The following is a 16,466-nucleotide window of genomic DNA, read 5'->3' on the forward strand; positions in this document are numbered from 1 at the left end:
TCAACAATGCTGGGGTTGCAGTGAACGGACACAATCATTTGACAGACAATTGCCATAGCCAATCAGATCTTGTGGTCAGTAGGGCCTTCTAGCTGGCCTAAGTCAGATATATATTGTTATGTTATGAGCTAAGTAACAGAAAAACTCCATTACCCAGCATGCCACAGTAGTGAAGAGCATGTGCAGTAGCCCCGCTTAGGTTGTTGAATGTAGACATGCCAGCAGCTGGATGTTATTGATGAGCACGCTGTGTAAACTTTAAAAAGTCAGCTAACATGCCTCGTCTGCATCTTTTATGAGTAGACAAGACAACACATATATTTGCAAGGCCATTTTCAAGAAGGATATTTAAAGAGAAACTACATCTTTTGAGACCTTATCGGCCAACCCCGGAAGCTAGTTCAGCAGTCCTGGGGATGAAATGTGAGTTCAGATATTTCATATCTTTATTTTTTTATGTTTAATATGTTTTTTGCCATTTTAATTTTGACAGTACCACATAAAATATGTTTTAATTGCTGATGCGAGTTTATTGATTTTTAAATGCACCAAAAAAATAACCCGTAAATGTGTTTCTGTATTGTATTTCTCCAGTAATGGTCAAGTGGGGACATAAATGATGGAATTTTGAGAGGTAATCATTGAAGTCGGACATTACTGAAGGCCTAGGTGGGAAACGCAAGGCCCGCCACTGCAATAAATGAATGATAGTGTGGAGAGGGGCGTGGTACACGCGTTCCCTGCGGGCGGGGTGTGTGCAGGGGCCGGCCATGAAGCAGCCAACAGGTGAGTGGATATCAATCAATCAATGTTTACTTATATAGCCCTAAATCACTAGTGTCTCAAAGGGCTGCACAAACCACAACACAAACCACAACACAAACCACTACGACATCCTCGGTAGGCCCACATAAGGGCAAGGAAAACTCATACCCAGTGGGACGTCGGTGACAATGAGGACTATGAGAACCTTGGAGAGGACAAAAGCAATGGATGTCAAGCGGGTCTAACATGATACTGTGAAAGTTCAATCCATAATGGATCCAACACAGTCGCGAGGGTCCAGTCCAAAGCGGATCCAACACAGAAGCGAGAGTCCCGTTCACAGCGGATTCAACACAGAAGCAAGAGTCCCGTTCACAGCGGAGCCAGCAGGAAACCATACCAAGCGGAGGCGGATCAGCAGCGCAGAGATGTCCCCAGCCGATACACAGGCAAGCAGTACATGGCCACCGGATCGGACCGGACCCCCTCTACAAGGGAGAGTGGGACATAGGAGAAAAAGAAAAGAAACGGCAGATCAACTAGTCTAAAAAGGGAGTCTATTTAAAGGCTAGAGTATACACATGAGTTTTAAGGTGAGACTTAAATGCTTCTACTGAGGTGGCATCTCGAACTGTTACCGGGAGGGCATTCCAGAGTACTGGAGCCCGAAATGAAAACGCTCTATAGCCCGCAGACTTTTTTCGGGCTTTGGGAATCACTAATAAGCCGGAGTCCTTTGAGCGCAGATTTCTTGCCGGGACATATGGTACAATACAATCGGCAAGATAGGATGGAGCTAGACCGTGTATTATTTTATACGTAAGTAGTAAACGCTTAAAGTCACGTCTTAAGTATACAGGAAGCCAGTGCAGGTGAGCCAGTACAGGCGTAATGTGATCAAACTTTCTTGTTCTTGTCAAAAGTCTAGCAGCCGCATTTTGTACCAACTGTAATCTTTTAATGCTAGACAGGGGGAGACCCGAAAATAATACGTTACAGTAGTCGAGGCGAGACGTAACAAACGCATGGATAATGATCTCAGCGTCTTTAGTGGACAGAATGGAGCGAATTTTAGCGATATTACGGAGATGAAAGAAGGCCGTTTTAGTAACGCTTTTAATGTGTGACTCAAAGGAGAGAGTTGGGTGGAAGATAATACCCAGATTCTTTGCCGTGTCGCCTTGTTTAATCGTTTGTCAAATGTTAAAGTTGTATTATTAAATAGAGGTCGGTGTCTAGCAGGACCGATAATCAGCATTTCCGTTTTTTTGGCGTTGAGTTGCAAAAAGTTAGCGGACATCCATTGTTTAATTCCATTAAGATACGCCTCCAGCTGACTACAATCCGGCATGTTGATCAGCTGTAGGGCCATGTAGAGTTGGGTGTCATCAGCATAACAGTGAAAGCTAACACCGTATTTGCGTATGATGTCACCTAGCGGCAGCATCTCAGCTGGAACGAGTTATCTAATCACCTGTTCCTTTATTAGCAGCGCCAGGGACCATGAGCGGGGGAGATGGTTGGAACAGGAGTGAGAACCAGAGTGAGAGAGAGGACGACAAGACGCTGACACAACCCTTTGTTGAAAAGCACAAAAGACTTTTATTGAAAAATAAAACAGTGATTTATCCTTAAAACTTTGGCTGTCCGGACAGTGTGTGGTGAACTGTGGAACCCACTGGAGAGCTACCTCCACATTTGGCGCTCAACTACGAGAACCAAAAGGAAAAAATGTCTACCACAACGCCCCTGGAGGGGTTTGGACAAGTGCTGGCCCAAGTGTCAGCTGCGAACCAGCAGCAGACCCAGCTGCTACAATCCCTGATGGAAAGAGCTGACATGTCAGGTACAAGAACAATGGCGCCCATGCAGCGCATGGCTAAGAACAAATTGGCCGGGGTTTAACCATGTAGTGACACAATGTGTGGGGATGCGTTCACAGACGGTAGGAGGGGGGAGTATCCACACGGTTCTCAGTGGCGACGCGGCTTCATCCTGGGCTGCTGAGCGGGAACCGACGGGGGCTTTGCGGGAGGACCCCCGGCCCCCCGGTGGCAGCCTACGGAGGATTTTCCCCTCGAGCAGTCCCGTGATGAAACCTTGCCCGCGGCCTGGGACTAGGTGGATTACATTGACTGTCAGCTGGTGCACCCGGGGAAAGCACGGGTATTTCCCCATTTTTCAATTATTCGTTATAGGTTATACCGAGTGAGCCGTGACACTCAAACCGGGGAGGAACACACCCAGTTGTTGGTGGCAAAGCGCCGCCAGGAAATTATTTTCCAGGCGGCACATATTAACCCGCTTTCTGGCCATTAGGGGTATGATAAGACACTTAATCGGGTCATGGTCCGGTTCTATAGGCCAGGCTTCCGGGCAGACGTGCGCCGTTGGTGCGCTGCCCGCCCGGACTGCCAGCTGGTAAACCCAGCAGCCATCTCGGAGGCCCCCTTGCGCCCATTACCCCCCTTGAGGTCCCGTTCGAAAAAATTGGAATGGACCTCATCAGACCATTACCCCTGAGCACACGGGGATACCGCTTTGTGTTAGTTCTGGTGGATTACGCAACGTGTTACCTCGAAGCAGTGCCGCTGCGCTCCATCTCTGCCAAGAGTGTTGCGCAAGCGGTGTTTTAGGTCATTTCCCGAGTCGGAATCCCGAAATAGATTCTGACTGACCAGGGCACGTCCTTTATGTCACGCACAATAAAGGAACTATACGGGTTATTGGGAATCACGGCCATCCACACCAGTGTTTATCATCCGCAAACGGATGGGCTGGTGGAGCGATTAAATAGAACGCTGAAAACCGTGATCCGTAAGTTCCTGCACGAGGACAAACAAAATTGGGACAAATGGTTGATACCCCTAATGTTTGCAATGCGGGAGGCACCCCAGACCTCCCTAGGTTTTACGCCATTTGAGTTATTATATGGCCGGAGGCCTCACGGAGCACTGGACATTATTAAAGAAAGCTGGGAGGAAGGCATAAAATCTAGCAAGAATGAAATCGAGTATGTCATGGACATGCAAGCCAAACTCCACAAGGTGGCGCACTTATCAATCGTAAATTCGCTCCATGCCCAAGAGCGTCAACAGTGCACGTACAACAAGGGGCGCCAACTACTCAAATTTACACCGGGAGAAAAGGTGATTGAATTGCTTCCAACCTCAAGTTCCAAATTACTTGCAAAGCGGCAAGGACCCTTTGAAGTCACACGGCAAGTAGGTGATGTTGATTATGAGGTTTGACACTCGGACCGGAGCGGAGACACTCAGATTTATCATCTGAACCTGCTGAAGGCATGGAGAGCTCCGCCTCTCTCCATGGTGACAGTAGTGAGGGAGGGAGAGGAGCTGGGTTCTGAGGTCCTGCGCTCTGGCCCACCCCCTCATTTTCCCTATGATAAGCAGCTCACGTAAGCACAGAGAGCAGATGTTCCTAAATTTTAGCACCGCTTCTCTGATGTGTTCTCCTCACGGCCCGGCCGGACGAATCTCATTCATCATCATATTGAGACCAGGCCGGAGGTTACGGTGCGGTGTCGGCCATATCGGCTTCCCGAACACAAACGCAAAGTGGTTCGGGAGCAATTAAGAACCATGCTTGAGATGGGTGTAATAGAAGAATCCCACAGCACGTGGTGCAGCCCCATTGTTCTGGTGGAGAAGAAGGATGACTGTACTGTTCTGTGTGATTTACCGCAAGATAAATGCGGTGTCACGTTTTGACGCATACCCAATACCCCGGGTCGACGAGCTCCTGGATGAGCTAGCCACTGCACATTTTCTCACGACACTGGATTTAACCAAGGGCTACTGGCAAATTCCCTTGTCACCAGAGTCCTGAGAAAAAATGGCCTTTTCCACTCCGGGAGGTTTGTACCAATTTGTGACACTTCCGTTTGGTTTGTTCGGTGCGCGCGCCACCTTCCAGCGCCTCATGGACCGGGTGCTGCGACCCAACGCGGCATACGCGGCTGCCTACTTGGATGATGTCATCATTCAAAGTGGCAGCTGGGAACAACACATGCAGTGGGTGGGGGTGGTGCTCGAGTCCCTGAGGCGGTCTGAGCTCACCACCAACCCGGCAAAGTGCACAGTTGGCCGGAAGGAAGTACAGTACCTGGGGTACTACATGGGGGGGAGAAGGCTGCGGCCACAAATCGACAAGACAGCGGCGTTTGCGGCCTGTACATCCCCCAAGACGAAAAAAGAGGTGAGGCAGTTTTTGGGACTGGCGGGCTATTACTGCCGATTTATTTCCCAGTTTGCAGACCTGACCAGCCCACTGACTGACCTCAACCGAAAGGGTGCTCCAGATCTGGTCCAGTGGACGGAGCAGTGCCAGCGGGGGTTCGAGGAGGTAAAAACAGCACTCTGCGAGGAGCCGGTGCTGCACATGCCAAATTTGAACATCCCTTCTGTCTGCAGGCGGACGTGTCGGGCCGGGGACGGGGGCGGTGCTGACCCAGCGGGTGGGGGGCGTTGACTGCCCCATGCTTTACATCAGCCGGAAACTATCGGACCGGGAGGAAAGGTACAGCACGGTGGAGAGGGAGTGCCTTGCCATCCAGTGGGCGGTCGGGGCCCTCCGCTACTACCTGGTGGGGCGTGCCTTCAGTCTCTGCTCGGACCACAAAACCTATCCAGTGGCTCCACCGCATGAAGGACGGCAATGCGCGGACGGGTCACCCGGTGGTACCTTGCATTGCAACCCTACAACTTCTGGGTGGTCCACAGGCGGTCCACAGGCCGGGCGCACAGATGACCGTGGCCGACTTCCTCTCTCGCCCCGATATGGGGGAGGGGGGGGCGGCCGGACGAATGCCCGGCTAGGGTCTGGTGGTGGAGGCATGTGGAGAGGGGCGTGGTGTGTGCAGGGGCCGGCCATGAAGCAGCCAACAGGTGAGTGGATATCTCAGCTGCAACGAGTTATCTTATCACCTGTTCCTTTTTTCCTTTATTAGCAGCGCCGGGGACCATGAGCGGGGGAGATGGTTGGAACAGGAGTAAGAAGCAGAGTGAGAGAGAGGACGAAAAGACGCTGACACAACCCTTTGCTGAAAAGCACAAAATACTTTTATTGAAAAATAAAACAGTGTTTTACCCTAAAAACTCTGGCTGTGGTGAACTGAGGAACCCACTGGAGAACAACCTCCACAGATAGATTTAATCATTTTAGAAAAATACACCTCCTCTCTGAGCTGCCACCTTAACGTGATAGAGGAGTTTGTGTGTCCCAATGATCCTAGGAGCTATGTTGTCTGGGGGCTTCTATTCCCCCTGGTAGGATCTCCCAAGGCAAACTGGTCCGAGGTGAGGGATCACAAAAAGAGCAGCTCGAAGACTTCTATGACACACACAAAAATAGGACCCAGATTTCCCGCACCCGGACGTGGGTCACCGGGGCCTCCCTTTGGAGCATGGCCTGGAGGTGGGGCACGATGGCGAGCGCCTGGTGGCCGGATCTGAACCCGAGGGATGTTTTGTTATCGGACTTCTGTGCTCGTCCAAATTGTCCATAACAAACAGCATGTTCAAATATAAGGCTGTCTATATGTGCACTTGGCACCAGGACACCCTAGGCCGCAGTTCCATAATCGACTTTGTAGTTGTGTCATCGGATTTGTGGTCTTGTGTTTTAGACACTCGGGTGAAGAGAGGGGCGGAGAATTCTACCGCTCACCACCTGGTGGTGAGTTGGCTGCGATGGCGGGGCAGTATGCCGGACAGACCTGGTAGGCCCAAACGCATTGTGAGGGTTTGCTGGGAACGCCTGGCAGAGTCTGCTGTTAGAGAGAGTTTCAATTCCCACCTCCGGAAGACTTTGAACATGTCACGAATGAGGTGCTGGACATTGAGTCCGAATGGACCAATACCTCTATTGTCGAGGCGGCCGATTGGAGCTGTGGCCGCAAGATGGTTGCCTCAGGAAAGGGAAGCAGTGCAATGTCAACACCTTGTATGGTGGGGATGGTGTTCTGCTGACCTCGACTGCGGATGTTGTGGATCGGTGGAGGGAAAACTTCGAAGACCTCCTCAATCCTACCAGCATGTCTTCCTATTAGGAAGGAGTGCCTGGGGATTCTGTGGTGGGCTCTCCTATTTCTGGGGCTGAGGTTGCCGAGGTAGTAAAAAAGCTCCTCGTTGGCAAGGCCCTGGTGTTGGATGAGATACGCCCGGAGTTCCTTCAGGCATTGGATGCTGTGGTGCTGTCTTGGTTGACAAGGCTCTGCAACATCGCATGGACATCGGGGGAGGTACGTCTGGATTGGCAGACCGGGGTGGTGGTTCCTCTCTTTAAGAACGGGAACCGGAGGGTGTGTTCCAACTTTCGTGGGATCACACTCCTCAACCTTCCCGGTTAGGTCTATTCAGCAATAATGGAGAGGAGGCTACGCCGGATAGTCGAACCTCGGATTCAGGAAGAACAGTGTGGGTTTCGTCCTGGTCGTGGAACTGTGGACCAGCTCTATACTCTCAACAGGGTCCTTGAGGTTGCATGGGAGTTTGCCCAACCAGTCTACATGTGCTTTGTGGACTTGGAGAAGGCATTCGACCGTGTACCCCGGAAAGTCTTGTGGGGAGTGCTCAGAGAGTAAGGGGTAACGGGCTGTCTTGTTGTGGCGGTCCGCTCCCTGTATAATCAGTGTCAGAGCTTGGTCCGCATTGCCGGCAGTAAGTCGGACCCGTATCCAGTGAGGGTTGGACTCCGCCAAGGCTGCCCTTTGTCACCGATTCTGTTTATAACTTTTATGGACAGAATTTCTTGGCGCAGTCAGGGCGTTGAGGGTATCTGGTTTGGTGGCTGCAGGATTAGGTTTCTGCTATTTGCAGACGATGTGGTCCTGATGGCTTCATCTGGCCAAGATCTTCAGCTCTCACTGGATCAATTCACAGCCGAGTGTGAAGCGACTGATTATGATAATCACCACCGCCAAGTCTGAGTCCATTGTTCTCACACGGAAAAGGTTTGAGTGCTATCTCCGGGTTAGAGGGAGACCCTGCCCCAAGTGGAGGAGTTTAAGTACCTCGGAGTCTTGTTCACAAGTGAGGGAAGAGCGGATCGAGAGATCGACAGGTGGATTGTTGCGGTGTCTTCAGTAATGCGGACACTGTATCGATCCGTTGTGGTGAAGAAGGAGCTAAGCCGGAAGGAAAAGTTCTCAATTTACCGGTTGATCTCCGTTCCCATCCTCATCTATGGTCATGAGCTCTGGGTCATGACCGAAAGGACAAGATCAGAGGTACAAGCGGCCGAAATTAGTTTCCTCCGCCGGTTGGCGGGGCTCTCCCTTAGAGATAGGGTGAGAAGCTATGCCATCCAGGAGGAGCTCAAAGTAAAGCAGCTGCTCCTCCACATCGAGAGAAGCCAGATGAGCTGGTTCGAGCATCTGGTCAGGATGCCACCCGAGCGCCTCCCTAGGGAGGTGTTTCGGGCACGGGGAAGACCCAGGACACGTTGGGAAGACTATCTCTCCCGGCTGACCTGGCACAAAGTGGCTGGGGAGAGGGAAGTCTGGGCTTCCCTGCTTAGGCTGGTGCCCCCACGACCCGACCTCGGATAAGCGGAGGAAGATGGATGGATGGATGGATGGAAAAATACACACAATAGAATGATATTTGCATCCTTAAGATGAATCAAAAATAAACTGAGTCAATTAAACACCTTCAATAGATTATATTTGATCCCCTCTCAGTTGTATAAAACTGGCACATTAGATAGCAATGTATATACATTGTGTCAGGCAGCTGAAGGAACTGTAATTCAATTACTGTGGGAATGTCAGAATTGCGCTCTTGTGAGAATTGCCTTGTTTTTCCATCTTAGGCCACCGTAGGTCATGCAAGGAGCATGCGTCAAGACAGCTGCTAATGTTAGGCAAGTCAGCTCATGTGTGTTGAAGTGGAGACTGAAATAAAGGAGTTGTGTATGAAACAAGCTCTGCTTCCTTATTAACATAATACGGTGTCAGAAGAAAGGACTACACGCCTACAAACACCAAAGAATTTCAAAGTTTGAGCCGTTTGGAGGCAGCACTTTTCACGCTTTCGGACCAGACCTTAAAATACCTCTTTATCCAATTTGAAAGCTGCAGCCGAAGAAAAGAAACACTGAGACAGACTTTGCAATGTATCAATGACTGCAAATTCAATTTAATTTACCTTTGATTGATTGACTTACTGTCTACCGGCCCAGCCTTACAATTGTATAAACATGTTTAATACCTTTGAATTTAATGCTCTTTAAGGCCTTAGGTTTCCCAAAATCTATTTAATGGCTAAAATGCTTTTTAATGCCCCGCGGAAACCCTGTGATACTATCGAAATGGTCAAATATTACTATCGAAAAACAATCACATTTTTTGCAATATATATCAATATAGTTTTATCCCCCAGCCTACTTAAGGGTCACCGCTGTAACTAAAAGACAAGTTGTAGGTGAATCAGTTTAACATAACACACACCACAATAGCACACAATGCAAAGCCAGAACTGTCAGTAAAAATTGGTACCACAAAAACACATGGGGAAAAAAACGCTTTAAAGAAGTGCATTGCAGTCTAATACAAATACACATTTCCATGTCCTGGCTCTTGCTATTAATCAGCTCAATTCAAGTCACAGAAAGTAAATTGCATAAATGAGAGAAATTCATTCACGAGCCTCAGGGCACCGAATCCTTCTGCTTTTATTCCATTAATCCAATCAGGGTGTGATTTATACAAACACCGTTTTCATATGAGTTGGGAAATTGTGTTATATGTAAATATAAACGGAATACAATGATTTGCAAATCCTTTTCAACCCATATTCAATTGAATGCACTACAAAAACAAGATGTTTGATGTTCAAACTCATAAACTTTATTTTTTTTTGCAAACAATAATTAATTTAGAATTTCATGGCTGCAACACGTGCCAAATTAGTTGGGAAAGGACATGTTCACCACTGTGTTACATCACCTTTTCTTTTAAAAACACTCAATAAACATTTGGGAACTGAGGAAACTGATTGTTGAAGCTTTGAAAGTGGAATTCTTTCCCATTCTTGTTTTATGTAGAGCTTCATTCGTTCAACAGTCCGGGGTCTCCGCTGTCGTATTTTACGCTTCATAATGTGCCACACATTTTTGATGGGAGACAGGTCTGGACTGCAGGCGGGCCAGGAAAGTACCCGCACTCTATTTTTACGAAGCCACGCTGTTGTAACACTTGTCTTGCTGAAATAAGCAGGGGCGTCCATGAGAACGTTGCTTGGATGACAACATATGTTGCTCCAAAACCTGTATGGACCTTTCAGCATTAATGGTGCCTTCACAGATGTGTAAGTTACCCATGCCTTGGGCACTAATACACCCCCATACCATCACAGATGCCGGCTTTTCAACTTTGCGCCTATAACAATCCGAATGGTTATTTTCCTCTTTGTTCTGCAGGACACCACATCCTCTGTTTCCAACTATAATTTGAAATGTGGACTCGTCAGACCACAGAACACCTTTCCACGTTGCATCAGTTCATCTTAGGTGAGCTCGGGCCCAGCCAAGCCGGCGGCGTTTTAGGATATTGTTGATAAATGGGTTTGGCTTTGCAGAGTAGAGTTTTAACTTGCACTTACAGATGTAGCGACCAACTGTAGTTACTGATAGTGGTTTTATGAAGTGTTCCTGAGCCGATGTGGTGATATCCTTTATACACTGATGTCGGTTTTTGATGCAGTACCGCCTGAGGGATCAAAAGTCTGTAATATCATCGCTTACGTGCAGGGATTTCTCCAGATTCTCTGAACTTTTTGATGATTTCACGGACCGTAAATTTCCTTGCAATATCTTGTTGAGAAATGTTGTTCTAAAATTGTTTGACAATTTGCTTACAAAGTGGTGACCCTCGCCCCATCCATGTTTGTGAATTACTTAGCATTTCATGGAAGCTGATTTCATACCCAATCATGGCACCTGCCCTTTCCCAATTAGCCTGCACACCTGTGGGATGGTCCAAATAAGTGTTTGATGAGCATTCCTCAACTTTATCAGTATTTATTGCCACCTTTCCCAACTTCTTTGTAATGTGTTGCTGGCATCAAATTCTAAAGTTAATGATTATTTGCAAAAAAAAAAATATTTATCAGTTTGAACATCAAATATGTTGTCTTTGTAGTGCATTTAACTGAATATGGGTTGAAAATCATTGTATTCCGTTTATATTTACATCTAACACAGTTTCCCAACTCATAAGGAAACGGGGTTTGTATTATGTGAATGGGCCAGGAGGCTGTTAGTATGGAGGAAAAGTGGACATTACGACAGGTTGTAGAGCAGTGGTTCTCAAATGGGGGTACGGGTACCTCTGGGGGTACTTGAAGGTATGCCAAGGGGTACGTGATATTTAAAAAAAAATATTCTAAAAATAGCAACAATTCAAAAATCCTTTATAAATATATTTATTGAATAATACTTCAACAAAATATGAATGTAAGTTCATAAACTGTGAAAAGAAATGCAACAATGCAATATTCAGTATTGACAGCCCGATTTTTGGTGGACATGTTCCAAAATATTGATGTTAAAGATTTCTTTTTTTGTGAAGAAATGTTAAGAATTAAGTTCATGAATCCAGATGGAACTCTATTACAATCACCAAAGAGGGCTGTAGAGAGACGCAGCCGACGGTCCGACAGCGGGCTGAGAGAAGCGGTCCTGACCATGATGAAGGCCAGGAGGCGGGGCATGCGGCGGGGAGGAGAGGCGTGACGCACGCGGAGCGGCACGAGAGCGGCAATCTGAGTCAGGTGCGTAAGACACGCACATGCTCACAATCTCTCCACCTGCTGCTACAGCACAAGAAGGGCGAAGGAAGAGCGACCGGGGGCAGACGGAGGAGGAACGGCAGCACACAGCAACGACACCACCCACGAGAACGACCAGGCAAAGACATGAGCCCCCGCGGAACACGCAACACCCGGCCCCCGAAAGGTGCGCGAAGACGAGCAGCCAAGGGCGCGCTAGAAAGTGGCGCGCCCGATTGGGACACAAAGACGTCATTTATTGAAACAATAAATGCATGTCAACCCTGCTACGAGGTGTCGTGCATCGAAGGTCCTTGTAACTCACGTTGTGATGGCAGGAGGTCCGACACAATTGGCGCCCAACCAAGAAGAGAACCATCAGAAGCGGAGGACGACGACGTCATCTGAGCTCTCGTGGCATGTTACACCAGGCTGCTCGAGGAGAAGCGCCGGGAAACTCAAAGACTGGAAGCGCTGTTGGAGCAGGCCGACCACCAGGGCGAGCTGTCGGCCAAAAGGACGGAGGACGAGTGCCCCCCGGAAGAAGAAATGTACATGGAAGAAGTTTACGTTGATGAAGTTTACAGTAAAGAAGAATATGAAGAGGTAGATTATAATGAAGAAATTTACGTTGAGAATGAAGTTTACTTTAATGGTGAAATCTACGTTGATGATGAAGTTTATGTTGATGATGAAGATTACGACGATGATGAAGATGACAATGATGATAAAATTTATGTTAAAGAAGAAGATGAAGAAGAAGTTGAAGATGACGAAAAAGAAGTTAAAGAAGAAGAAGTTAATGAAGGTGAAGAAGAAGTTAAAGAAGTTGAAGTTCAAGAAAATGATGAAGAAAAATAAATAATTGAAGAAATTCTGGAAGATAAAGAAGATGATGAAAATGGAAAAGAAGTTAAAGATGAAGACGAAATCAAAGAACCTCAAGAAATTGAGAGAGAAAAAGAAATACTTGAAGAAATTCAGGAAAATGAAGATGAAGAAGTGGAAGAGGAAGAAGAAGTCGAAGATGAAGAAAGTAAAGATAAAGAAGTTGAAGAAGAAGTTGAAACTCAAGAAATTGAGAGAAAATAAGAATTACTTGGAGAAATGCAAGAAGAGAACGGAAAAGGCAAAGAGGACAAAGAAAAACTTAAAAAAGAAGAAGTAACTCAAGAAATTGAGATAGAAGAAATAATTGAAGCATTTCTGGAAAATTATGAAGACGAAAAAGAAGGGGAAAAAATTGAGGATGAAGATGAGGGTGGAAAAGCTCAAGAAATTGGGAAAGAAATTCTTGGAGAAATGCAAGAAAAGGAAGAAGAGGACCAGGAAAAACTCAAACAGGACAAGGAGAAAGACAAAGTAATTGGAGTTCGGGAAACCAAAGAAAAACGCAAAGACAAAGAAAAGAAAGATAAAGACAAAGGCAAAGAAGTCAGATGGCCGCAGTAGTTTTTTTGCCGCTCCTGGAAGAAAAGGTGGGGGGGGGGGGGTATGCCCGGCCGGACTGGCGGGGGAGATGTGTGGAGAGACGCAGCCGACGGGCCGACAGCGGGCTTAGAAAAGCGGTCCTGACCATGATGAAGGCCAGGAGGCGTGGTATGCGGCGGCGAGGAGAGGCGTGACGCACACGGAGCGGCAATCTGAGTCAGGTGCGTAAGACACACACCTGCTCACAATCTCTCCATCTGCTGCTACAGCACAAGAAGGGCGAGGGAGGAACGACCGGGGGAAGACGGAGGAGGAACGGCAGCACACGGCAACAACACCAGCGACGAGAGCGACCAGGCAAAGACTTGAGCCCCCGCGGAAAACGCATCACCCGGCCACCGAAAGGTGCGCGAAGACGAGCAGCCAAGGGCGCGCTAGAACGTGGCGCGCCAGATTGGGACACGAAAACGCCATTTATTGAAACAATAAATGTATGTCAACCCTGCTACGAGGTGTCGTATATCGAAGGTCCTTGTAACTCACGTGGTGATGGCAGGAAGTCTGTCACAACGGCACTTTAAGTTGATGATTACTTCTATGTGTAGAAATCTTTATTTATAATTGAATCACTTGTTTATTTTTCAACAAGTTTTTTGTTATTTTTATATATTTTTTTCCAAATAGTTCAAGAAAGACCACTACAAATTAGCAATATTTTGCACTGTTGTACAACAGTGGTTCTCAACCTTTTTTCAATGATGTACCCACTGTGAACATTTTTTTAATTCAAGTACCCCCTAATCAGAGCAAAGCATTTTTGTTTGAAAAAAAAAGATAAAGAAGTGAAATAAAGCACTATATCATCAGTTTCTGATTTATTAAATTGTACAACAGTGCAAAATATTGCTCATTTGTAGTGATCGTTCTTGAACTATTTGGAAAAAAATATATAATAATAACTAAAAACTTGTTGAAGAATAAACAAGTGATTCAATTATAAATAAATATTTCTACACATAGAAGTAATCATCAACTTAAGGAGCCCTCTTTGGGGATTGTAATAGAGATCCATCTGGATTCATGAACTTAATTCTAAACATTTCTTCACAAAAAAAGAAATCTTTAACATCAATATTTATGGAACATGACCACAAAAAATCTAGCTGTCAACACTGAATATTGCATTGTTGCATTTCTTTTCACAGTTTATGAACTTACATTCATATTTTGTTGCAGTATTTTTCAATAAATATATATATAAAGGATTTTTGAATTGGCCCTGCGATGAGTTGGCGACTTGTCCAGGGTGTACGCCGCCTTCCGCCGATTGTAGCTGAGATAGGCACCAGCGCCCCCCACGACCCCAAAGGGAATAAGCGGTAGAAAATGGATGGATGGATGGATTTTTGAATTGTTGCTATTTTTAGAATATTTTTTAAAAAATCTCACGTACCCCTTGGCATACCTTCAAGTACCCCCAGGGGTACGCGTACCCCCATTTGAGAACCACTGTTGTAGAAGACGTTAAAGGCAGTGCTTTTAAGGCACGCCCCCAATATTGTTGTCAGGGTGGACATCGGAAGAATGTTTGCCCCGGGAGATTTCCGAGAGGGGCACTGAAATTGGGGAGTCTCCCGGGATTATTATTATTAATAAGGTTTATTTGAAATAGGAACAGATACAAAAAACATAGACATCTGAAACATTTATCCAATGTACGCATCATAGTGTTTATAGCCAAAGCTAATTTACAACACTTGTACCCAAATAAATCGTGAGGGTTGGCAATTATGTGTATGCCCAATAATTACTGCAGATAATAACAGCCATTAGCCTTCACCGTGCGTGTCATCGTCATTCCTACCTTCCAGAGTCACTTCTTTCCCGGCCCGTTTGAGCGCCTGCACCGCCTCGTCGTGGGTCGCGTCCCTCAGGTTGACACCGCCGACGGACAGGATGGCGTCTCCGACGTACAGCGCCTGGGTCTGGTCGGCGGCCAGCCCTTGGAAGATCTTACTGATCAGTATCGGCATCTTATTCTCCCTGCCTCCTTTGATACTGATCCCCAGTCCGCCGACGTCCTGCTTGGTCACCTGGACGTAGCGCTTCCGGTTCGCGATGCTCTCCGGTACCGGCTCGTGCTGGTCCAGGTGTGCGGCGCGCGCACTTGCCGGACCGTTGTTGGAGTTGTTGTTGTCGAGGTAGGATCCGTTGACGGGGACGCCATTTGTGTCGCTCTCGTCGCAGCTTAACGTCAGCGCCTCCTCGTTCAAGTGCGCCCAAACTTTGTGCCAGCGATCCCGCACCAGAACCTCCAGAAAGTCACTTTCGAACGGAAGTTCCCTCGCGGCTACCGCGGCCATGTTTGCTGCATGTCTTCAAAAAAAAGTCCACTGATGGACTTTGACCCACGCAACTTTTCACTCCAAGCAGCCGACCACGCTGCCACAGGTTCTCAGGTCGCATGTGCGTGTGCGCGCGTGCGCGCGTGTGTGTGTGTGTGCTGGGTGGAGTTTGCTCTGTCAAACCGGCGGGCACATGAGTCCTGCTTGAGAACCACACGGAACACGCGAACGCCCGCTTCCAAATACACACGAACTGCTTAATGTTTGCTTTAATAATAGAAGCTAATGCACACGAACTGCATAATGTTTGCTTTAATAATAGGAGCCAATGAACACAAATGAACATGTGTCCACTGTGGACTCGGTATAGGAATGCGCCTGTGCCGGTTTGAGGTCACCTCATTAATTATATGTTCATATATTTGACACAATATATGAAACAACTTCACTTTTGACATCTAACTCTTTACCCGCTGCTATGTTGTTGATAATAGTTGTGTTGTATTGTCCTGTATATTCCTACCCTGTCATAGATGCATACTCCAAACGTTAATGCCAACACCAGTGATGAGTGATGCTGCCATGACACCTGGTGGTGAACGTGAAACATTGCATTTTTCCCACCACAAATGCACCACAGTGCAATTTGAAAAGGGACAAGCGGTAGAAAAATTAGATGGATGGAATCCTGCACTGGGCATCAAATTCTATATTGGGTACTTAAGTTGTCCAGTAGAAAATATATTTTCAGACTTTTTGAATAATGTAAAACTTGTATATACTTTTACTTATACTTTCAAAATCAAATTGTGTGTGATTATAATGTATTTGTTTCTAACTTGGGCAACACGGTGGAGGAGGGGTTAGTGCGTCTGCCTCACAATACGAAGGTCCTGAGTGGTCAGGGTTCAATCCCTGGCTTGGGATCTTTCTGTGTGGAGTTTGCATGTCCTCCGTGACTGCCTGGGTTCCCTCCGGGTACTCCGGCTTCCTCCCACTTCCAAAGACATGCACCTGGGGATAGCTTGATTGGCAACACTAAATTGGGCCTAGTGTGTGAATGTGAGTGTGAATGTTGTCTGTCTATCTGTGTTGGCCCTGTGATGAGGTAGTGACTTGTCCAAGGTGTACCCCG

General features: G+C 47.1%; 1 protein-coding gene across 1 annotated transcript in view; it reads right to left on the reverse strand.

The window, feature by feature from the left end:
* sntb1 (syntrophin, basic 1) overlaps nt 1–15,558 on the reverse strand; it is a 144,492-nt gene extending 128,934 nt beyond the window's left edge. The window contains exon 1 of the mRNA XM_061916150.1: nt 14,851–15,558. Within this exon, the coding sequence (XP_061772134.1) occupies nt 14,851–15,349 (499 nt within the window). The 5' untranslated portion in view covers nt 15,350–15,558. The remainder of the gene's footprint in view (nt 1–14,850) is intronic.
* Between the last annotated feature and the right edge of the window lie 908 nt (nt 15,559–16,466).

Source organism: Nerophis ophidion, linkage group LG11 (assembly GCF_033978795.1).
Source record: "Nerophis ophidion isolate RoL-2023_Sa linkage group LG11, RoL_Noph_v1.0, whole genome shotgun sequence".
NCBI classification, from domain to species: Eukaryota; Metazoa; Chordata; class Actinopteri; order Syngnathiformes; family Syngnathidae; genus Nerophis; species Nerophis ophidion.